General features: G+C 34.6%; 3 protein-coding genes across 9 annotated transcripts; 2 read left to right on the forward strand and 1 right to left on the reverse strand.

The window, feature by feature from the left end:
- Nucleotides 1–620: 620 nt before the first annotated feature.
- Nucleotides 621–4247, forward strand: LOC130827650 (probable LRR receptor-like serine/threonine-protein kinase At3g47570). Its single transcript, XM_057693433.1, has 2 exons — nt 621–3352; nt 3595–4247. The coding sequence occupies exons 1-2, from the start codon at nt 673–675 to the stop codon at nt 3981–3983; spliced, it is 3069 nt and encodes a 1022-aa protein (XP_057549416.1). The 5' UTR covers nt 621–672; the 3' UTR covers nt 3984–4247.
- Nucleotides 4219–10418, reverse strand: LOC130827660 (nuclear poly(A) polymerase 1). Its single transcript, XM_057693445.1, has 12 exons — nt 9687–10418; nt 9527–9604; nt 9315–9422; nt 8059–8121; nt 7816–7977; nt 7078–7191; nt 6865–6927; nt 6405–6734; nt 5849–6013; nt 4869–5750; nt 4710–4780; nt 4219–4600 (listed from the first exon to the last, which is right to left on the reverse strand). The coding sequence occupies exons 1-12, from the start codon at nt 9807–9809 to the stop codon at nt 4555–4557; spliced, it is 2205 nt and encodes a 734-aa protein (XP_057549428.1). The 5' UTR covers nt 9810–10418; the 3' UTR covers nt 4219–4554.
- Nucleotides 10419–15457: 5039 nt separating this feature from the next.
- LOC130827665 (uncharacterized) lies at nt 15458–23585 on the forward strand. 7 transcript variants are annotated; one of them, XM_057693485.1, is made up of 9 exons: nt 15458–15697; nt 15820–15895; nt 17064–19006; nt 19206–19288; nt 21828–21880; nt 21964–22049; nt 22383–22407; nt 22484–23030; nt 23113–23585. In XM_057693485.1, exons 3-8 carry the CDS (start codon nt 18719–18721, stop codon nt 22759–22761), a joined length of 813 nt encoding a protein of 270 aa, XP_057549468.1. In that variant the 5' UTR covers nt 15458–15697; nt 15820–15895; nt 17064–18718; the 3' UTR covers nt 22762–23030; nt 23113–23585. The 7 variants fall into 7 exon arrangements, with proteins under 7 accessions (XP_057549468.1, XP_057549495.1, XP_057549451.1 ...); XM_057693512.1 differs by having other exon boundaries at nt 17913–19006; XM_057693468.1 differs by having other exon boundaries at nt 15458–17201; nt 17913–19006.
- The last annotated feature ends 237 nt before the right edge of the window (nt 23586–23822 follow it).

A 23822-nucleotide genomic window follows, 5' to 3' on the forward strand; every position in this document is an offset into this window, starting at 1 on the left:
ATGATAGTAGATTAGATGTCTATGATACCCGGATACGGACAAGAATAAATCCAAATAAAAACAAGCGGAGCTTCATGAAAATACATAGTGGACTTGAACAGATTGGATTAATTTAGTTTGACATGTCTTGAAATTTAATAATAAAGGATCGGATTAGAGTCCCCAACGTGTTATATAAGTATAATCGGAACAATCAACCATGAAGTGTCAATAGCATAAGAGAAGTCATCACCAACTAAAATGGACTAAAAAGAAAACAACCAAAACAATTGCATGCTAACCGTGCCCCTTATTTACATCGTATTATTAAGTGGATACGGGCTTGACTAGATCCAGATAAAAACAGGTCGAACTTTACGAAAATAAATAACAGACTTAAACAGATTGAATTAATTTAGTTTGACATGTCTCGAAATTTAGTAATAAAAATCGGATGTGGACCCCAACATGTTGCATAAGTATAATGAGAACAACCAACCTTGAAGTGTCCAAAGCATAAGAGAAGTCATCACCAACTAAAATGGACTAAAGAAAACGGAGAAAATGTTGTATCCTAACCCCTTATTTACGTCCTACTATTAAATGGATATAAATGCATCATGTAAAACCATTTCATATGTATCCTTCGTTATAAATACTTGATCATCAAAAAAAAAAAAAAGCAAAGAAACAATGTTAGTTCATTCATCAACAATGTTTATGTTTGCCATCCTAAAATTACAACTAGCCTTTTTAATATTCAATCATCCCGTAATCCTTGTAATTGAATCAAGGACTTTAAGCCTCGATTCAGACAAGGATGCCTTAATAAATTTCCGATCCCAAATGAGCCTCGACCCATCAAATCCTTTATCAACATGGGATAAAAACTCGTCTCCATGCAATTGGACAAGGGTTGTATGTAACAAGTTTAAACAAAGAGTTATTGCTCTTGACTTGTCAAGCTTACAACTTGTTGGTTCTATAAGCTCTCATATAGGCAATCTCTCATTCCTACAATCCTTACAACTTCAAAACAACCAATTATCTAACTCGATACCAAATGAAGTATGTAATCTACTTCGTTTGAAAGTTCTCAACCTGAGCACGAACAACTTACAAGGTTCGATTCCATCGAATATAAGTAAGTTGCGCGAGCTCATGGTTATGGACTTGACTATGAATAACATTTCAGGGAGGATTCCGAAAGAAGTTAGTTTCCTCCCAAGACTCAGAGTCCTAAACTTAGCTAGCAACAAACTTTCTGGCCCTATTCCGCCATCTCTAGGGAATCTTACTTCGATGAAAATCTTAGATTTAGGGACTAATGCTCTTAGCGGCACAATCCCTAGTGAGTTACACCATCTTAGGAGCCTCGAACATCTTGATCTTAGTATTAACAACCTTACCGGCACAGTCCCTACACCTATCTATAATATGTCATCTTTAGTCTTCTTAGCCTTGGCTTCAAACCAATTGTGGGGTGAACTTCCTTATAATGTTGGTGAAACCTTACCGAATCTCATTACTTTCTATTTTTGCATCAATAAGTTCACCGGAAGAATTCCTGGCTCGTTACAAAACCTTACGAATATCCAAGTGATTCGTATGGCTCACAATCGCCTCACAGGAACTATACCTCCGGGTTTAGGGAACCTTCCCTTCCTTAAGATGTACAACATTGGCTACAACAATATAGTCAATCACTTAGGTGAGGAAAATGGTCTTGACTTCATAACTTCTTTAGCTAATAGTACTCAACTCAACTTTCTCGCCTTCGATGGAAATCTTCTAGAAGGCTTCATCCCTGACTCTATAGGAAATCTATCGAAGGTACTCTCGAAGTTATATATGGGGCAAAATCAAATCCATGGTAGCATACCGAGCTCAATTGGTAAACTCATTGGCTTATCTTTGTTGAACATAAGCAACAATGAGATTACTGGCTCATTACCTAATGAACTTAGTCATTTACAAGATTTGCAAGTCTTGGATATGGCTATGAATCATATTTCCGGGGTGATTCCAGGATCGATGGGTGTTCTTACAAAGCTAACTAAACTCGATGTATCAGGAAACAAATTGTCGGGTTCAATTCCTAGCTCTTTTCGAGGTTTCAATCTCGGTTACATAGATTTATCATCTAATTTGCTTAATGGCACCATACCTAAAGAGATTCTTACCCTCTCTGGTTTAAGCACACTAAATTTGTCCAACAATCATTTTGATGGGCAGTTACCAGATGAACTTGAGCTACTAACTACAATCATTACCATTGATCTTTCGAACAATCGATTGTCGGGGAGGATTCCTAACTCCATTTCAAATTGCAAGAACTTGGAGACTTTGAATATGGCTAGAAATCTTTTCTCTGGTTCTATTCCAAGTTCTTTGGAAAATTTGTTAGCCCTTCAAGTTTTAAATCTTTCTCATAACCAATTATCTGGTTCCATTCCTTCTAATTTCACACTCTTGAATGCTACTCAATCTTTAGATCTATCCTTTAACAATCTTGAAGGAGAACTTCCATGTGGAGGGATCTTTACAAACCTTTCTAAAGTCCATTTACAAGGCAACCCAAAAATTTCCTTGCACTTAGCATGTGAGAATGCACAAGTAGTTGATCATGATCATACTCGAAAATTTAGCAATATCGATATTGTTATTGTTTCGGTGGTAGTTTTCGTGACGTTCTTAGTAGTTGGCTCCTTCATTTTCGTAATCAGGAAGAAAAAGGCAAAGTTAAGTAGAACTGCAGACTCCAAGTTCGAAGGATTTTACATGGTTAAATATGATGAACTTCGTCTTGCCACTCAAGGTTTTAGTGAGGAGCATTTGATAGGACGAGGAGGTTTTGGACAGGTTTTCAAAGGGTACTTAAAGGATAACATGGTTGTCGCGATTAAGGTACTTGACATGAAACTAAGCACTACTTGGAAGAGCTTTCTTGCAGAGTGTGAAGCTTTAAGGAATGTAAGGCACCGGAATCTTGTTAAGTTGATAACTTCTTGTTCGAGTTTGGATAACAAAAACATGGAATTTCTTGCTCTTGTTTATGAGTTCCTTGGTAATGGAAGCTTAGAAGATTGGATGAAGGGTAAGAGAAAGAAAGAAGATGGAGATGGTTTGAACTTAATGGAAAGATTGAGTGTGGTTATTGATGTTGCTTGTGCTTTAGATTATCTGCACCATGATAGTGAAGTCCCTGTGGTGCATTGTGATTTAAAACCTAGCAACATTCTACTTGATGAAGATTTTACGGCGAAAATCGGAGATTTTGGGTTGGCTAAGTTGTTAATGGAGAGAATGGGTGATCCATATTCCATTAGTTCTTCCCATGTTTTGAAGGGTGCTATTGGGTATATGCCCCCAGGTTAGTATCTTTATGTACACTATGATTATCTTTTTCTTATCCATCTAGGCAGTGCTTAGGGATCAGAGTACACAATCTTATATTTGTGAAAACAGAGTTATTTCTAAATGACCCTCCGTCTAGGCAGTGTTTAGGGATCAGATGTACGCAATCTTATGTTTATGAAAACAAAGGAATTATTTCCGAGTGACACTTGATAGCAAACAAACAAATGTTGATGAAAATTTTGTGATTAATTGCAGAGTATGGACTCGGAGTGAAGCCATCAACAGCAGGAGATACATACAGCTTTGGAGTAACATTATTGGAGTTATTTACAGGAAAAAGCCCTAGCCATGAGAGTTTTACAGGAGAACAAGGTTTGATTGCATGGGTTCAATCGTGTGTTCCGACTCAAATGATGGAGCAACTGTTAGATCCTGAGCTGCGTACACAGTTACGCAAACAAGCAAACGATGGTGATTACGACCTTGAACAAATTAAAACCCCTGATGAACATTTGGAATGTTGTTTGGTGACAATTTTTGAGGTAGGATTATCGTGCACTGCTGCTCATCCTGATAGGCGTATTACCATGACCAAGGCTCTAAACAAGCTTAAAGCTGTTAGAAACAAGCTAATTAAATATTAGGCATATTCTATCAAGTACTTTACGTTATAAGGTTGATTTGTAGCATATACTTTCTATCAGAGTTATAGTATTATGGATGTCTTGTTGCCATAGTATAGTAGTATGTAAGCTAGTTAATATAAGCATTGTAAAATAACATATGCGGATGGTATTAGACGTTTTTGCAAGTATAAGTGAGTTTGTCGCAAGTTACTCGAACCAATATGGTGTTGTTTTAAAAGATATTGTATGTATGATTACGCGCTTCAAATCAATTTATCGAAAGTTGCATGAAATGAAAATAGGTAACATATAGCAGATGAAAAATGCTCTTTGATTATGAAAACATGTCCTTGCATAAATGTTGGTGCAACTGTTATGCACCAACACTCAGCTCCCTACAAACTCATTGATGGCGAGGGCACGAGCGATCTAATTCAGGATTTATTAACAATTTATACAATGTAAAATTCTTATACAGATTATATTATAATCCTTGAGATGGGGTATATAATAATTATGGAGCCTTCCAAAATTTGATCCACCCCTAAACTCTAAGCTCGGTTCAAGTTGAACCCTAATTATCGTTCTTTCACGAGCTATGACTTGAAGCTTTACCCAATGATGTAAAGCTGAGCCTGCCATACACAAGAATCAAAATATAAAGCTTAATGAAGTCGTGAACGAAATCAGTAAGCTCCACAAAGCACATTAAAACGATAAGTGAATGTGATAGTCAATGAGTACCTGATAAGCGGCTTATTTTGTACAGGTGCAGAGCTTATTCGAACAGGAGCAGGCATTGAAAGCTCAGCAGGCTGCATAAAAGAAAACATACAAAATCAATAAAAACAAGATAATCGTTTGACCAACAGAGAAAAGGGAAACTATGGAATAGAATGAGACCTCAAGCTCCTCTAAACTCCCATTAGGGAATGAACAGGAGGTGGCTGCAGTAACACCAGGAATTGCAACTTCCAGCAGTGCATTCACAGGCAAGGACTCCTCCAAGAGCTTTGTGGCTTCTCCAGAATGTTCAACTTGATTAGCATTTTCCATAACATCCAGCTCATCCAACTCAGATATATCTTGGTGAGCGTCGTATGGTCCAGACATGATCTTTTCAATTGCCAACTTTTCCTCCTCCTTGGAATTGGATGAAGCAGCAGGTGCTGAAGTGGTCCTGAGAGGAGGAATTTGTTGGACAGGTCCATCAAGTTCGCCATAATTTGCAGTATGCAACACTTCTGAGTCACCTGTGTCAGTCCTTGTATCAATTTGTCCAACCATTTCAAGATGATTCTCCACCTTTACAAAAGAAGTTGCACTGCTGATAGGACTACCGACACCACTTCCCCCATCTAAAGGCAACGATGTTGCGCCCCTGGGAAGTCCCACACTAGTCATTGGATCATCATTTATCCTTCTCTTCTTCGCATCATCTAGCTTATCCAAACCCGGTTTCATGTCAAACGATCTCTTGCTTTCTCCAGAAGATTTAGCAGGACGAGGTCTAATACCCCCAGGAAATACAAAAGCAGGTATACTTCTTCGTTTGACATGGCTTACACGGATCTCCATTCCAGGTTTCCATAGAGAATACATATTAACAGTTTGCTTAAAATCATCAACGGTCATCCTTATATCAAACTGTTCGCCTTCACCAGCAGGAACTTCCTTTTTACGTTGCAAACCCATGAAATAACAGCATCGAAAAGGTCTGGATTTATCAGCGAATTCACCTGGGTGAGGATGGCACTGAAGCATGTTATAAGTGCTCCTTTCTATCTGGATGTGGAAAAACAGAAATTTTTCAAAAAACAGTTTAAAATGTTCCTAATTCCTATAGTATCAAGTACTATCGTCCATCTGTACAGTTGCATTACCTTTAATGTAAGTGTTCGAAGACGGGACTCAACCCATCCCTTCCATTTACGATAGTCATCAGCATTTTCGGCGTTAATGTCGATCTGTAGATAGTTTTTATATGCTTCAAAGAAAGGAAAAGGCTCAAAAAGCGTATCCCAGTCGGCCTTGTTAGATTCCATAGCCTGAAAGTGCATGCAGTCATCCAACAGAAACATGAGCACAGTTATCTTATACAAAAGTTAATAGTATGACTATCACTAAAATAACAGACAACCAAAATGCAGATCATATGCCAGATACCTCACCATATGCTTCAGGTACTAATTAAAATCACAGATGAACCGAATTATACTTTTCGAGAGACAAAAGTCTAATGTGACATAAAATCTTAAATCATAGAGACTATGCAGAGCTTCCTAATGCAGGGCAACACCGTACACAATCCTCCCTCCCTACACAACCTCTCTAAATTAATTTTAAAAAGGGAGGCATGATACATGCAGGTATCTTTAGAGAAACATGTTTCCATATGTAAGGAAAAACATAATATGAACACAATTAAAGAAACAATACCGCACAAATTTCTTGTCCCCTCTGGAACTCTTCTGTCAAAATGCGCAGAGTGCTTGCTGAGACATTATAACTAGAGTTCATACATGGATATGCAGGAGTTATTATAGGCATCAAGTGGTATCTATCCTTGGGATTCTTCCTTGGATCCCAAACTTGCAGACCAAGAGACCCCTCTTCAATCTCACAAAGCAAGACAGGATTGGGCCACCTCCATTGAGTAAAAACCCTGAAGAACCGAGAGACCAACATATTGGGCAAAGCGTTGGGGTACAATTGACAAATTCGAGCAACTAGTAGTGCCCAATTAATACCGCCAAGGAAACCCGCAACCTGAAAACAAATTGGAAATAATATTAACAAAGCCAATACTGGAAAAGGAACCACTTTGATAGTGATGATAGCAGCCATTGGACCTAAAAGCCCGCTTCAAGACATCCAATGGGTGTAAAACATCACTTACATTTGAATAAACCCCACGACGTTTTGCCCAAAATCTCATGCACCTAAGTGCTGTACGGAAATTCTGCAACCACAAGAAAAAAGAGTATTATATAATTATTTTAAATAAGAAAAGAATTGCCTAGAAATCTCAACTTCAAACAGTTACAAGAACAATAATAACTCTCATAGATAGCATAAACACATAATATCAAACTGAAGCAGCATCACAGACCTGTATATTTGGTACCAAACGCAAAATTTGATCAGTAACTCTGCAACCATTCAAACTGCGAACAGTCTGATCATCTGCATTTTGCAAAATCAAATCTTGGGAGATATCTAAATCCTACAAGAAAGGATATGAACCAAAACAGAAAAGCATTAAAATAAAAAAAACAAAAAAATGCCAAAGTCTTGATCTCAATATATGGAGAAGCTCCTGATCATCAAGTCCGTCACATAACAAAAAGGTAAGACTTTTTTGACTCAGTTCAACTCTCTCCACAGCATGAAAAATGTCTTAAGAAAAGAATAACTTACGGTTTCTATCACAAGAGAACAGCACTAACTTAAAGTAGGAAAAAGGAAGAGAAAACAAAAACACACATAAACACGTGTTAAGCACGCACGTGCATGAACTCAAAGCAAGGATAAAGTAAGCACTTGCAATCAACTTTTGTGTACCCTACAGGCTATAGATTTGCAAACTACTTGATGTAATCTTGTAGAGGGTAGAGTAGAGGGAAGCTATATCTCCTTTCTCTATTTAGGATCTTCTAACAACAAAGTCTCCCAAGGGCAAGTTATTCTTTTACCTTTCTATGTGAGACTTTTAAGTTACTATGTATGTATTGTGTAGCATAGCAGGCTTAGTCTTTCCTACTTGATAACTAGTATACATGTTTACCAGCTATACCAACAAGCTCTTTCTTTCTATATATATATAAGAGAACGACATGTATGCACTCACTTCAGGAATCACCCAAAGCGACAATCTTGCGTAAAGAAGATCTATGGACACTCCATTAAGCTTGAATCCCATCACTGGGACATGAGCATCGGGCACTGGATGTAACTCTGTAACTTCTGGCATCTCGGAGAGCATCCTTTGAAGTTCTCCAAAGAAATCTTCCTACACCCAGCAATACATTATAATTAAAGAGACCTTAAAATGGAAGATAAGATACATTAGCTAACAAAAGTGATGATTTACCTCCCGTGTGGCATGTCTAGGTCCAACACACAGTGTATCTATATCAGCACCTGGACCATGCACCTGATAAAGGAGAAAGGACAGTTATACAAATATTTTTGCAAATTTTCCAGTAAGATAATGCCTGAAAGTCAGAACAGTGTACACATACAGTAATATGTTACATAATTCTTGCAAGAAACACATCAAAGACTACTAAGCATTAACCAGATCATACGTATTAATTTCTAGAGCGAGACAGAAAAAAGGATGAGGAGCTTCAAAAATCGTACAAAACATTATCATTCATTTTGGGATAACTTGATGCATAGACAAGCATGCTGCTGTCTGAGTTTGATAGAAAAGATAAAGACCAATATACTCCCCACAGCATATAAATACAATGTTATTTACAAGAAATTATAATGGGTCATCCCTTAGGGGTTTTGTGTACTCAAACTCTACGGTTTCACCAATCATTGATCTGCTAGAGTAAAGACAATCAGTCCAACAGCTTCTGAACGATCAACAAGCATACATATATTTTGCAAGAGCTGTAACAATCTACTTTCTCATCTCAAGTTTTCAAATTCTAACTAGCTTATAGATGACATATCCGGAAGCATAACCAAAAAGTTAAATCCAGCAAAAAGTAACAAATATATGGATTTACAGCCAACCATTGATCCAGCCACTTTGCTCTATTCCAAGCTCATATAACACTCTGGGTTACAAATGGAAATGAGGTGGTAAAATTTAAACTAGAGCATACAGACAAACTACAATATTATTTCCTACTAATCATACTCATACACATGAACAACATCACATTGTCTATGGCGATTGGCAAAACATTGCCCTCAAAAGAATCCACATGACTAAAAGGATGGACAACACTTACCTTATATCAAGACCTACTTGTCATCCTATAACCCAAAAATATATTATTAAAAAATTCACAGTGACAAGCTTGCAAACCAGTTCTGATACCCTCGAGCAATTTCCAGTTGTAATAAATGACCCAAAATTGGAACTTTGTTGCGTTCCAATGAAATAGATGTTAACAACACTATAACATAACATAAATAAATAACAAAATACAAGCATACCAATAATTTTAAAACATGTAAAGACAAGAGAACCCTACAACACAATTCAATCTTCAAAAGTAAGCACAATGCAAACAAGAAAACTTCTTGCAGAAAGAATAGATAAAATACATAAGAAAACCATCAAATTATAACTAAAACTGATTAAATAATTAGAATTATTCATACCCCAAGGCGGTATGACCCAAAGGTGAAGATTTTGGCATTAGCTTCTTGCACAAATTGCTCATTCAAACCCTTAGCTCTGCTAATAGTTTTCACCCAGAATTTCACAATCTGTTTAAATCCAAATTTCAAAACACAGACAATGTCAAATATCAAGCTAACACCATTATAAGCAAACGAACTTACAAATAAAGCACCGATACAAGTTACCTAACCTGGTCCAATCTCCCAAGCACTTCCTCCCTTCTCACAGCTTCCTCCTGACTCTCATACAAACCCACGTTCTCTAAGTACTGAAAAATCCACAATTATCACTTCAGCAAAAAAAAATATACAGCAATACAATCCCCAATAATAAGAAAAGTGCAATTTAACCTTTTCAAGTTCATGAGTCTTGGTCACATCGTAATCCGTTGGTCCACCGAATGAAATCGGCTCGGTAATGCCTAGTCGTTGCCCGTGCCCATTATGCCGGTTATCGGCACCAGAGCTAGCCATTTACAAAGCAAACTCTTTATTGATTTCTCTCTATATATTTTTTTTTTCTATTTTCGCCTAGTCTGTGATTTTATCACTATCAAGTATTTCTACTCTTTTATGCTTATTTCCAGAATCCTTTTTTATTTTTTATTTCGTTTGTACTTTTTTTTTCCTTTTATTTTTTCAGATATAAGCTTTTGCAGATGAATTCGATCAAAGTAATAGAATAAATATAAGCAGAGAAAAATACTAGGAAATAAAAGAACAAACAAAGAAAAAAATATGTTAATGCTCAGTATATGGATACAAGATACAATCAACCTCAAAATCAAACAAACAAACTACTACTACAATAAAATCGAACCATAAATTGAGCTAAATCTAATACAACAGCAAAACCCTAAAAAACCTTCAATTTGAGAAAATGAAAAAAAAAAAAGGAGAAAATCGAAACCCTAACACACAGAAAGACGAAACGAAGCGGGCTGATTAATTATTCAAATCTTCGGCTTCGTGCTGATTTGAGAAATCGATTAAAATTCCGCCACAGTTATCCGAGAAGTAGAAGTTTCTCTCGCAAATTTGGGAGAGAAGGTGAAGCACGAGGAAAAAGGGTAAATAAGAGTTGGCCACCAAAAAGTGGATTCCGTGAACTATATACTCCCTCCAGTTCTTCGAAATTATCCCATTTTTATTTTAGAATATAATTTTTAGACTAAATTGTCCTTATATCATTTATATAATTATTAAAACACTTTTATTTTTTTTTATTAAACTACACTATTTAACCCTCCAATACCCATTTCATCACATGGGTATACTATTCAAGATGGTCCCTTCCACTTTCTTAATATTCGCGTCCAATCCAAATGGGACAATTTCAAAGAATTGGAGGGAGTATAATATAATGATAAGGAAAATTATCAATAGTATGGTTTTGCACTTTATTAATAGTATCTCTAAATTTTCCCGATTATCAATGGTACCCTTGTGTTATTGAGTGTCTTACGATCACAACCTTTTCTAATTTATTATGTTCAAAATCGTCTAAAACCGTTAACTTTTTTCTTTTTCTTTTATTTTTTTAGTATTTTAAATTGAAAAATAAAAGAAAAAAAAGTTCACGGTTTTGGATGGAAAAAATTAGAAAAAGTTACGATGTAAAACGCTCAATAACATCATTAATAATCGAAAAAGTAACAACCCGACTTACCGTTAACTGAGTAAACAGGGTCACCAGTGGGTTCGTTTCCCGAGAAACTGAAATCACACTTTCAAAACTTGAGCAAAAGGGACACCAGCTTTTCAACGTAACTAACTTAGCTAATTCTCAAACCAAACATCTAACTAAAGCACAAGTAATCATACAATTCACTTAGATCCCAATATAACCAACACAACTAAGAGTCTAAGACTAATGTACATTTATCCAAAATTTTTATTACAAATCTACAAATTCCTACGTGCTCAGCTCAATATACATCCTTGGAACGTTATCAAACACCGCTAACCCATCGTTCCCGACCGGTTCCGATCTGTAATCAAACTAAAAGATGGAAACAACAGAAGGTCAAATTAAACTGAATGAGAAGTAACAATCCAAAACAACAAAACACAGTAACAAATCATAACAAATCATAGGTTTAAAAGCAATGTCAGTTTCCTAGATCTATGTGCGCACAGGGAGTCTAGTTGAGAGGAGCATCCATAGCTCTAAGGCTATGTCACTCTCGGGTGAAGCTAGTCAATATCTCAATGACAATTCGCTTCAAACAGGGATCAGGGAACAATGTTCCTCAACTCCGTCAATGACCAGCTCGCAAGCCCGATCCATTGACCATATCATAATATCAGCATAAGCATTCACAACAAAATTTGTCTCAAGAATTTTCAATCTCAAAAGAGCTTTAGTAAAAAGTTTATTTTCAAGAATGTAGTCTGATCAGACCCTTTAAGGGACTGCTACTACTCACCAAAAAACATTCCAAGAAGCTAAGTATGGTACTCCGCGATCACTAGAAGGCTCCTCGATAATGTCGCCTCCTGAAGCATAACAAATATAGCATCACAACAAAGCATACGATACTACAACGAGGTTCGTATAACTCATTGCATCTCCTCCTATGACAGCATCTTAGTTCAAGCTTCTATTCTAATACATCTAATCATAAAAGAATTGTGCATGTTCGAACTCAAACTACAATAGGCCATCAAGGCGACATAGTCATGCTCTAAAATTCATTAACATTTTCTAAAGATTATCTACCTTCATAATTCTCTTTATTTTCCAATTAAACACCAAAATGTACCTTTAACCCCAACATCGAAAATCCTCAAATAACTTAATAATCCCTTCAAGAATATAAAATTATTCAATTAATAACAACTAATATTTCACCCCACTATCAATGATTTCCAAGAGAATTTCTTAATTCATTCAAGAGCTTCAAGTCATCCATAACCTTACAGTTAACAACATTTTCCACCAACTTCTCCACTTTAATGTTTATAACTTCATACTAGTTATCAAAGTCCATCAAATTAATCCACATTCCACAATTTACTACTAATTATCAATTGTCCATTTCTTTTAATTGAGCAACTTATACAATGAATCTCAAATGCTTAATTTCATGAAGTTTTTGATTGAAAAGAATAATTTGGTAAGAGTATGACAATTGAATATAATCAAGAAATGGTAATCCAATTGCATATATCCGAAAGATGCGGCTAACAAGATCAAATAACAAAATTAACAATAGACACTTGACTACCTTCTTGCCCTATATAGGAATTTGCCGAAAAGAGCAAGATGAAGAAGGCACGGTTCTTCGAAAATGCTCAAGAAGGTAGGGCGACATTCATGGTGCAGCTGTTGGGTTCAAAGAAATCAGATGAATTGAGAGGGAGAGAAGGGTTAGATCGAAATTTCATGATCAGAAATTATAGAATTGAAATCCAGAGAAAGAGGAAATCATACATGTTATTATTTTGTTCGTTATTTCCGAAAATCGAGGAACCAGATGGAACAAAGATGATTGTTGGCTTCGATTATTGTTGAAATTCTAAGTTAGAAGGATCATGAAAAGAGGATTTGTTCATGAATTGAAGGATTTATCAAGAAAAGAAGAAATTACAACCCTAATTTCAAAGGATGTCGAAAAGAGGAAGGAAAGAGCAGTGACAACAACCGCCATTGTTAAGGTTCGAAGGACTTTCAGTCCACCATTGTTGGGTTTTCAAAGGATTTTCAGTCGCCATTGTTGGGTTTTCGAAGGGAAGCTTCAAAGAATAAGGATTAGGGTTTGGCTGCTGTTTGGGCTTGTTGACGTGAGAGGGAGGGAAAATTTTGGGTATTTAATCAAAATAAAAGAAAAGGAAAAAGAGGAGAGAAATTAAATTGAGAATGTTTCATGTCATGTGTATTTAAGATCATTCTCGCACTGATAATTCTCTTAAACTTACTCGTCTTAAAATATTAATTTTCCAAATGTTACAGTAATGAACTTCTGCAACTATTGAGAATGTAACTTAATGGCTTAATAAAGGTAAATAATTAGTAATAACCTTCTATATTGTGCTTGATGATTATTTTGTAAGCATGATTTAACTATCGCATCATAAGCTTATTGAGGAAATTGTACTTGAATTTATCGATGACCGATTCAATTGGTTGTCATCCGTATTATGGATGACAGTATTTTGCAGGAAAATTTAGCACAGGTTTCGATCCAAGCCGAAACTTTAATTATTCTATCAAGGACTTAGTTGCATTGATTTTACTTGATGACTTTGATGACTATATTGTACTTATGTTTTTCTTATCGTATTTAAGCAAAGCTATGTTATATTTTCTCAGTTGTAAGATTTTTAACTGATGTTTTAAACGGTTTTAGTTTAAGTGGTTTTTAGCAGTTCGGCGTTTTACACTTCCGCATTATTTATCTTAAGTATAATTATTAATGTTAATTATGTATCGAGAGTACCGCTCCTGCTACACTTGATCAAAACATTGACCAAATAAAAGAGATTGACTCTAAGTTTCCTAACTATAAAGATACAGAAAATATGCTAGCTAACAATAAAAACTATATTTGATTACAAATAATTTGAAATATTATATTACTTAATACAAACAACAAAGTTCATTTAAACATTCATTGTGCTTGTCTTGCCAAAGTCAAATACCTTTATAGGTTATTTGACTCGTAATATTAAATAATGATAATATGATTGATTTCTAATACGGTGTAAATTTATATGAAATATTCCACATCATTTTCATGGTAATAAAACTTTTATTATTTTTTTATAATTTTTTATTATCACCTAATATCATATCAAATGATCATGTATTATAATGAATTTTGGAAAGAAAATAATATGATTGAAATAAAATAAGTATGATCATGAAAAGAAAATTTCCCACCAAATTATACTAAATATTCACTACCCTTCATACTATTTACAATCTATTAACAAATGTGTCATTGATGGTGTTTTCTATAAAATAGATTACACACTCATATAGTTCTCTTCACCTTTTAGGGCTTATACTATATTCTTAAATATCTTAATATTTTGCACACTCAATCTAAATTCACAAACCTTTATCTTGAGCTACCCCTCACTCATCAACAATATAATAATCCTTTTTGAAAATTACTATCCTTCTTTATTGATTCCCCAACCTCAATCCCTCCAAAGTTTTTCTAAGAGATGTATTAACTTCAACACGTTTAAGCTTTCCTACACCATTTCATTGACTTCAAGAGGCATAATTAAATAGATTAAAGGCCAAAATAAGCAATACGTGCTTGATGTTGAGCACAAAGCCCTCGCACAATGTGTTCGTTTGTACTCTTACCATGCTCGTTTTAGCGTTCACTTAGTTTGTCCAAGAGCAACCCTTCATGTAAAGCTACTAACTTTCATCCAAGCACGCCTCTAACTCAGTTATATGTCTTGCTAAGAGCTTACTAGAAAAGTAGAGATGAAAATACTTATTGTGTCATTGTGTGAATTATTCACAATGGGTAGAGATACTTCTTCACTACAAAATAAAGCAAACAAATTAAAAAGTATAAATTTTTTCTAATGAATAACTACGTATTGTGTTGTGTCTTCCCTGATCGAAGGTTTCATTTGATTTTTTTTTACATTATTCACTAATTACACTTAATTTATTATATTTTATTGGCAATTTATAAGTTAAAACCTAATCAAATATATTATTTGATACGTTTTAATGTAGATTTTCTCCATATTTGATCTGTCTTCCACTTAATTAGGTCTAAATTCATTTCACTTATAATTTTTCTTTCTTTAAATCATCAAAATACTGTTTTAAAGTGGGTACTATCGCTAACAACTAGAATAATTAATAAACCAATTAAGTTTACATTGTACTATACTCCCTCTATTACTGTTAGTTTGTATCAACTTTCTTTTTAATTTATTTAACTGATTTTACATATTTTCTCTTTTTTGACAATGATTTTACTTTTATTCTTTTAATATCATTCATAAATTTATACTCTTCCTGTATTAACTATTTGCAAATATATATTCTCCTCATTCTTCAATCAAAATTTTTTTTTCCTACTAAATTTCACCATATATTTACACTAGGGTGAAAAGTGAGGAAATAGAGTCTATGAGTTGCTTTATTTGTGTTCTTGCCTTCTTTTTTTAACCAAAAGAAAAAAAATTCTATATAATTTTCACACGCCTGATCTCTCTTCCATGGAAATCTTGAGAATTTCTATTCTAAGGGTTTGTTTGGTTCAAGTGCATGAATTGCAATGCTTGGTGAAGGAGGCCTGAATTGGGTCATCATCCAATGAGATACAAGTTAAAGTTTCTACCTTTGATGATGGTGCTGTTTTTCTATCATTCTCATACAGGTACACCTTCACCCATCTTTTATTGCCATAATTAAGATCCAAACAACTGCTTAAGAACCTGTAAACAACCCAATTCCAATACCCAGATATCGTATTAAACTTTAAAACTCAAAATGAAACAGGTATATTCATATTATGGGAGAAAAAAAATGGATATTGGGGACAAAGTTAAGCTTAAAGTTTTCTTCTTGATGATGGGTAATTACTAACTTGCTTGTATTTCTTAGGCCTTGATATTTGATGGGGGTATGATTTTGCATTTTGTTACAAGGTTCAATGAAAGTGTATGTGGATAAAATTTATGGATGTACTACAATAAGAAATGAAGGACTGTAGATAATTGGCTTGATTTAACTACCAACTGACAATATGATGTTTAAGATCTGATGGAAATTCATCAATGCTAAAGGGTTTATCCCAGAAGATTGAGGTTATCTACTAGAACAAGAATCAGTCCTAGTGGTAGTCCATGTGAATTTTTTCGTTCCTTCTAATTATCGACCATCTCAACCCGTAAACTTAGGTTTTTCTTTTTTACTCATGCAATCTACAAAGTTTCGTTTTCTGATATTTTATGGGCGATGATTATGGTTTTAATGGGTGCTTGACAAAATAAGAGAGATGAACCTTTTATATTGTAAGGGATGGTTATGGTTTTAATGGGTGCTTGACAAAATAAGAGAGATGAACCTTTTATATTGTAATTATCATAATAAATGTAGACATGTTAGGATTAACCTAATAATAATGCATGTTGAGTTGAGATATATTGAGCTAAAGTAAAGTTACAATTTTACAAAGATGTTTTATGTCCTATGTAACAACATTGCTAAGTTGAGGTATATGGTCCATTTTTAGCTCTAAGCCCTAGGTAAATGCCCTTTGGTCAGGAACGACTCTGAATATAGGTCCTTAAGTATTTGTTGTGCTTTAGTCATAAACATGTTTGTAAATGTGAACATATTAGAGATACATTTGGATTTTTGTGATTTATAGGGTAACCTAGTAAATTGAACTATGTTACCATGTAGTTTTATAGAGAGTGTTTGATGTAGTTTTGCTTCATTGATTCATGAAAACATAGATGATTTGGGATCAAAGATTCTATTTTGTTTGATGCTAATTAAAGATAGCTTTCATTTGTTTGGTTTATTTCTGAATTAGTTTAATTTTGATTATTTTAACGTTTTGGCACGTTGATTTGTTATGGATTATGTAGCTGACTTAATATTGTTAGGATTAAGGTTTTGCATTATAGTTGTTGCCTGGTTGCATCTAGAATCTAGATGGAAAAAGGGTAATTTCGTATTTTGCATTTTCTACTTTTATGTTCTTGTTTGTTGATTTCCCTCTTTTTCCTCTGTAGTTTGTGGAGGTGGAGCACATTTCTAAGGAAAATAATAGGTCGTATCAATGCATGAGTCTGAGAATGTTGAGGGTTTATGCTTTAAGTTTTAGTGAATTGCACTTCAGTGACAAATAATTGAAGCACAATGGCATAGGGGTAAGAAGAGTAATTTTGCTGAAGTTATGTTTTTAAGTATATATTGATAAATCAATATGCCCATCAAAGTTTTTGGTAAAACCTATAATTTGGAAAAATCATTATCTTTCAGTAGTCAAAGGAAGATAAAATGAGAGATTGAGGTGAAAAGGGTTGCGAAAGCTTGGATAGGTACTTGTTATGATTCAGAAGGCACGAGGAAATATATGTTCAGCAACTGAAGATATAGTTCAATAAGAAAGTACGGAAACTAAATGGAGCACATACTGTTAGGATTAAGCAATAACAGCATTTTGTCACTTGCTTTTCAATAAAACTTATCATCTATTTTCTTGAGGTTTCTAGATATGTAACTAGATAGGGTGGACTATGATGTGAGCAATGGATGGCATTTTAAATCTATGTTATGCTGGCTCGGATAGATTTGTTCATAATAGATTACTCCTAATAAATGTTTGTCATTACTAAGAAAGTAAAAGCTTGGGAAAGATCCACTAAGCTACACGGAGAAGATGTTTTCTCTTATCGAGAAAGTAAAAGTTTGAGCATAACCAATAAATTTTGTGGGTAGTTTGTTGATTTCGATCATAGAATGTCTTTCTAATGAAAACTTCTTTGTTTAAGCTATTGGAGTTGAACAGTTTTTTTAGAAATTCCAGAGTCTTGTGTACGAATTGAAAACAAGGATTTGATGATATTTTTTTCTGACAGATTATAGATTTTTTCCCTTCAATCCACAAAATGTCGAGGGTTTAAGGTTTACTATTCTTAATTCGACGAGCATCTGTCATCTCCGTGTATTTCTGTAAGCTCCATTTTTTAATTCTACTTTCATTTTATGATTATACAAATATTACATATATGGTAATAGAATCAAAATATTTTGAGATCAGCCAAATTTCATTTGCAATAGGAAGCATATCAGTGTTAGTTAGAATTACAGCTTTGCTTGACCTTTTATGTAATTCATAACCATTTAAAAAAACTGTGAGATAAAGAATTACATTTAAATTATTTTATGTTCTGCATCTACAATCAAGATTTTTCTTTGAAAACACCTCCAAGCATTTGAAATTGTTCGTTCTAGCTTTGATTTTGATTTTGATGCATATATTTGTAGTTTTTTCCCGTATCTTTCTAACCTTTTTATAATTTATTCAACTTCAAGATACTCGATTTGTACCGATCATAAGCTCTATTCTCATAGTCAAGTTCTGCAGGTAGGCATTTATCCTAAAATGTAGATGTGCTTTAGTAGCTGATTTTTTTAATTTGTTTTTTGGTCGAAAGTTTAGGCTAAATACCTTCATTGCTGTTGTTTTATATATTTTCATGGATCCGGAGGATCTTGGTAGTTGGAGAATATTTTTTCGGAATTCAGGCTTTGACATATTTGTCATAATTAACAAGGCCGTTATGGTGGCTGCCAAAGATTACCCTTCACATTTGAAACTACGAAGAGATCAAATCATATGTAATCTTTATCAATTGTGCTTCCCTTTCAACCCGAGGTCTCTATGCCCATGAAAGACGCCAACTTTTCTCAAAAAAATACAGTTGTAAAATGCACACATTTTCGAAATTATTGCGAGGGTCATGACGACTATAAAAAGAGAGTAGATCATGTAGATGATAACCTGTTTTTAGTACAAGATAATTGCTTCACCATTGAACGCAATGGTGAAAAGAAAATAGCTGAACCTACCAATGAAGTTAAGGGAAGCAACACACAAATGGCGACAGATGGTCAAGAGGATAGAAACTCAAGAGTAAAGAGTCACAAACAGCTTTTTCAGCTGATGGAAGTTAAGAACACTGCTGTTAAGAAAGTTTTGATATTTTTTTCAATTGCACAAGAAGTTTATTTGACTATTTATCCGTTTGTTTAGATTTTGTTTCTTCTATAGACACTAGTTGCATTATGTTTGAAATATGGCTGTGTGTGGGTTCTTTTTTTTGTATGTTATATCTATCTCTCCAAACTACTAATGCCTGCATTTACAGGAGACATTGATCGGTAAGGCAGTTAATGCTCTTCGAAAACATGGCTTGAAGGAGATTCGTAAGGTTTCCCGTTCACTAGTTCGGTATTGGATCATAGTTCTCCTCTTCGTCCTTTTTTTTCCGGCTTCTAACTGTAGAGACCTATGGGATATGAATAATTAGCGTTCCATACTGTAGATATATAGTGATTTATCCTTATCAAGTACGCTATTATTTATATGATGTCTTGGTTTTATATCCAAGACTGGATTTACTTCTAATTTTCTCAAAGAGAAATGAATGTCAGGAGTCAGGAGTCAGGACTTTTCTTTATCTGGTAACATCAGATACTTAACTAACATACCGACCTTTATTGTGTATTGAATGCTTAAACATTTGTCAGTTAGCTGATGATAAGCTTATTGTAACTCATAATATATTAATATATGTGCATTTAGGGGCTGTACCTAGTAGGAAAAAGTTAACAACAAAGACAAAAGAGAGTATAAAAAAGGAAAGACTCCTAATTCTTTAACGTGTTTGGTTAGCCAGTGGAACTGGCTTCCTAGTTCATTCACCTTCAGCCTCAAACGTAAGTACAAAGCGCTATCACATGATTCACTAATGTCCTTGTGAATCGCAGATAAAAAAAAGCGAATTATGGTTAGTTTTGGGTTATTTTATGGTTATTTTGAGTGATTCACGAATTCAAAAGGGGAATTAACTGGCGAATCATGTTACACCGTACAAAGCTTGTAAACTTCAACTCAGACTCTCATTCCCCAGTGTCATTCATAATTAATCAAAATACACTCACCTCCTAGAACTCCAATTGATACCATTCTCAGTGAAATTCCTTATTAATCTTCAATCGGAAATTTTACTCTATTTTCATGAGTGTCCGATTCTATTTTTGAGGCGCTGAGCTTTCAAGTCACTCGTTATCAACCATCAAACTTGTGGTTGTTTCCAGATCAAGATGTTCAATGGTCAAGTTCTACCCGAAAGTCCTTATCAAAGCTTCAAATGTCAAATTTATGTATCCGTCTCTCCTTTGATGGTTGGTACTTAATAGTGAAGGGTAGTAGATTGTGGTGTTAGTGACGCTACTAGTGACAGTAGTGGTTGGAACAGGGTTGCTGCTACCCGATGGTGAGAACAATATGTCACCATTGGTAATACTCACCAATGACATTGTGAGGAGTTATGGATCTTGAGTTAATAGATACATACCAAATATGGGTATTTCTTGAGTCTCAACTCCCCTTCGAGAAGCAAAAGGGATTGTGGGGAATTCTAGGAAGGGAATGGGTACCGGAAATTATAAAAAAGACGCCTAGAAATCAGTACTAACGGAAGTTGTGGTCAATACTAAGCTAGAGATAACAAGACCAATTTATATAGAACTTCCATGGTGCATGTTTTTTGCTGGACGGACATAACTGAAGATGGAGTCAAATGCTAAGCTAGTGATGTGGCAGTAGGCATTAAAATCAAAAGGGTACAAACTAAGTCAAAATAAGACATAGTATATTAAATGTCGTTCTGGCACAAAGGATCATAGCAGAGGTATTGTAGAGTTAGATACGAAGTTGCTCTTTCCAAATGAGTGTTTTAAGTACCCTAACTCAATTTTTTACGAGATACTGGTCAAGATATCAAGCATAGAATTCTGTGAGGTGATATAGATGGAGAGTTGCAACTGGAATATTATGCGGCCGTGGTGTGCAACTATGGTTATGCCCTTCTTAGTTAGATGGTGTACGCTAAACCAGTTTTAATTTTCATATCTAATTAAGTACTACCTTTAAGTCATTAGATCAGTAGAGATACATGTGAGAACTTCTACCATACTCGGGGTAGCCTCTATCATTGAGCTGCCGCAAACAGCAGGCTGAATAACTTCGTCAAGTCTTTGTCCTATGTAGTGTTAAGGATTCCAACTGTATGTCCCTTTGTGCTCATAAATAATGGCCAGAGTACTGTTTCATGTTCCAGACAACTAATGAGAATAACAAAAAGGCTGTCTATTACGGCTAGAAAGTAAATTAGATTTCATTTATTGTGTGTAGATTGTTGAAAATCAGCTTTTAGTATGTCCTTGAGAGCATATTCAAAGATCTAATCCGTCCAAGGAAAGTGCGTAGATGGATTCCTGGATTACATGATTTGTAAAGAGGAGCTAGTCACAATTAAGTTTTAGATCTTGAGTCTAATTTTGATACCGGTTTAAGCTATTGTAAGTTGATTCGGGTTAAGCGTGGACCTGGGGCTAGACCATGGGTCTTTTAACTGGACATATTATGAAATGACAGGGTTTTGGATTTTGTATGCACATTTAAAAAACTTGTGATGCTCGAAAGTCAAATCAGTCCTTTTAAGGTGCGATCTTGTAGTCTTGATCATCGAGCATGGGACAAAGACGACAATGACAAATATAAATGTTTGCATATTACCATAACATGATAGTAGAAGTACTTGCTAGTTCCTTGAGCAAATGTGTCGCTGGGACTGGAAAATTATGTCGTATCCTGGTAGTTTGTTCATTCAGGAGTTTTGTGCTTTTGACCGAGTAACGCGTGGTTTTTAGAAGTAAACTTTGGTATTTTGGATAGTTATTTACTCCATTTACCTTTTTTGTAGTGGCTGGAAAACAAAAGTAGACGAGCTTCTGCAAGCTGAAGCAACAGTTAAAGGTGATACTAATTAGAATTTTCGTTCATTACTCTCATTACCGTTAAGTGTGTATCAGCGTTGAATCATCGATTACGTGGTACAGAAGTTCATAGATCTGCGGTAGTTCGACCTCCTAAACCATTCAATGAAAGGGGTGCTGTTGCTCCTTCTGTCTCCGAACTGTTAAAGGTACATTAAGTAAATAACGTTAATCCCCGATTTCAATGGGCCAAAGATTTATAATTCTTTGATCTTGGGTTATCATGTATTATATGAATATGGCTCATTAAAACACGTGCACTACTTACTTATGTGAAGTTGCTGATAATGTTATCATCAACAAGGGTAAGATTGTGTACATCTGACGGTTCTGACCCCCAAACTCCACATATATGATAGCCATTTTATGGCTTTGGGGAAACGGAATGTGTTGTGTTGCAAGTAAATAACATCGTACTCGAAAATTAATCTGATATTACTATATTTGCTAATCTTCCACTTGTTTAACCTTTGCACTTGCAGATATTCGAGGGAGTAAATGAAGAAGGTAATATGTGATTACGATAATCTTTGTTACTTCGTAAGTGCAAAATCTGACCTTTTGTGTGAAAATGCAACCGCAGAATTTTTCAGCATTTTGCCACCGGAGAATATAAACGGTAAATTTACCTTTGCGGACAAGCTAGATTTTGACGAGGAAGATGAACATTTAGTCCATAAAAGTTCCGCAAGGAATGGCATGGCCGAAAGAGTAAGGGAGGAAGAGCTTCTGATAAAGCGAAACCCCTTGCACTTGCAAGGAACTTCTAGCTTTGAAGAAAACAGATTACCTCAAACCGACAAAAACAAGCTCGAAAGAGTTGACAAAATGAATAGCGTGAAGAATAAAGAGTTGCAATGAAGTTAGGCAATCACTTTCGTTTTCTAAGAACACCAAAAAGAGATCGATACAGGAAAAGGAAGGTTGAAACTAATGCCTCTGAAAATGCATTCAAAATCCGCAGAGTCCCTAAACTTCCACATGCGCAAAATGTTTGAAAGTCGAAAGAGCCTACCCACGAACAAGGAAGATGTAGAAAGGAGGTCATTAAACAGCGTGTTGCTTCACGTTCACAACTAAAACGTCAAGAATCATTTGAGCATCGAATGGTGAATTCTAATCCGAAGGATGTGAGTATTACATTGTTTAATCTTTATCATTCAGAATAGAAACAAATGTTTACTCTAACCAATGTTTTTTCTCATTGTGTAGAAAGTGGAAGTATCTCGAAGAATAGGACGACGAAGGAAATAGGTTAAGTGAGTTTTAATTTTAAGATCTTACCTGAAAAAAGTGGTACTTATTCTAACTTATCCAATTCTAATTCTCTATATTTCTCTACAAATTGCAAGGGAAATTTAAGTCAATTTTTAACTTTTGACTTTTTATTCAGTGGTTTCAGATTTGATTAATTAGTTTTGACTTTCTAATCTAAAGTCAATCCTAGTGTTAGTAGTGTACAAGTCATGATTGCTCCATTGATGGATCAAATTGGTCAACTCTATCAGCAGTCAGAATCCCTAACTCTAATTAAATTCTTTAATTATTAATTCTCACTCCCTCTGGCCTATGTTTTTTATAATTTGTCTCAATTGCTCAAAAACATCCACTAACTTCACTTGATTTTCTCATTTTTCAGATTTTTAAAAAATAATATACTTTGTATTAAGTATAAGTTTATAATGTATTTGGACATTTAATATTTATACAAATACATAATAACATATTTTTTAGATAATATTATGTATTTTATATTTTATTATTTTACTATGTTATTAAAAGTTAAAATATTTAATATAAAATGAAGTATAACATTTTGTTGTTAGAAAAAATTAGTAAGTCCTTTTTATTACAAACAAAAAACTCATACTTTGATTGTATATGTACTAACCATTTATCTTTTATCAAAAATAAAAAATAAT

This window comes from Amaranthus tricolor, chromosome 1 (genome assembly GCF_026212465.1).
Source record: "Amaranthus tricolor cultivar Red isolate AtriRed21 chromosome 1, ASM2621246v1, whole genome shotgun sequence".
NCBI classification, from domain to species: domain Eukaryota; kingdom Viridiplantae; phylum Streptophyta; class Magnoliopsida; order Caryophyllales; family Amaranthaceae; genus Amaranthus; species Amaranthus tricolor.

Excerpts from the sequence above, each read along its gene's own strand:
- LOC130827650 (XM_057693433.1), top strand. The coding sequence starts at position 673 with ATGTTAGTTCATTCATCAACAATGTTTATGTTTGCCATCCTAAAATTA. Across the intron at positions 3,353-3,594 it reads TATTGGGTATATGCCCCCAG|AGTATGGACTCGGAGTGAAG; the intron begins GTTAGTATCTTT and ends GATTAATTGCAG.
- LOC130827660 (XM_057693445.1), bottom strand. The coding sequence starts at position 9,809 with ATGGCTAGCTCTGGTGCCGATAACCGGCATAATGGGCACGGGCAACGA. Across the intron at positions 8,122-9,314 it reads TTGGGTCATACCGCCTTGGG|GTGCATGGTCCAGGTGCTGA; the intron begins GTATGAATAATT and ends CTCCTTTATCAG. Across the intron at positions 7,978-8,058 it reads CTAGACATGCCACACGGGAG|GAAGATTTCTTTGGAGAACT; the intron begins GTAAATCATCAC and ends TGCTGGGTGTAG.
- LOC130827665 (XM_057693468.1), top strand. The coding sequence starts at position 18,719 with ATGCCCATGAAAGACGCCAACTTTTCTCAAAAAAATACAGTTGTAAAA. Across the intron at positions 19,007-19,205 it reads AGCTTTTTCAGCTGATGGAA|GAGACATTGATCGGTAAGGC; the intron begins GTTAAGAACACT and ends CTGCATTTACAG. Across the intron at positions 19,289-21,827 it reads GTTTCCCGTTCACTAGTTCG|TGGCTGGAAAACAAAAGTAG; the intron begins GTATTGGATCAT and ends CCTTTTTTGTAG.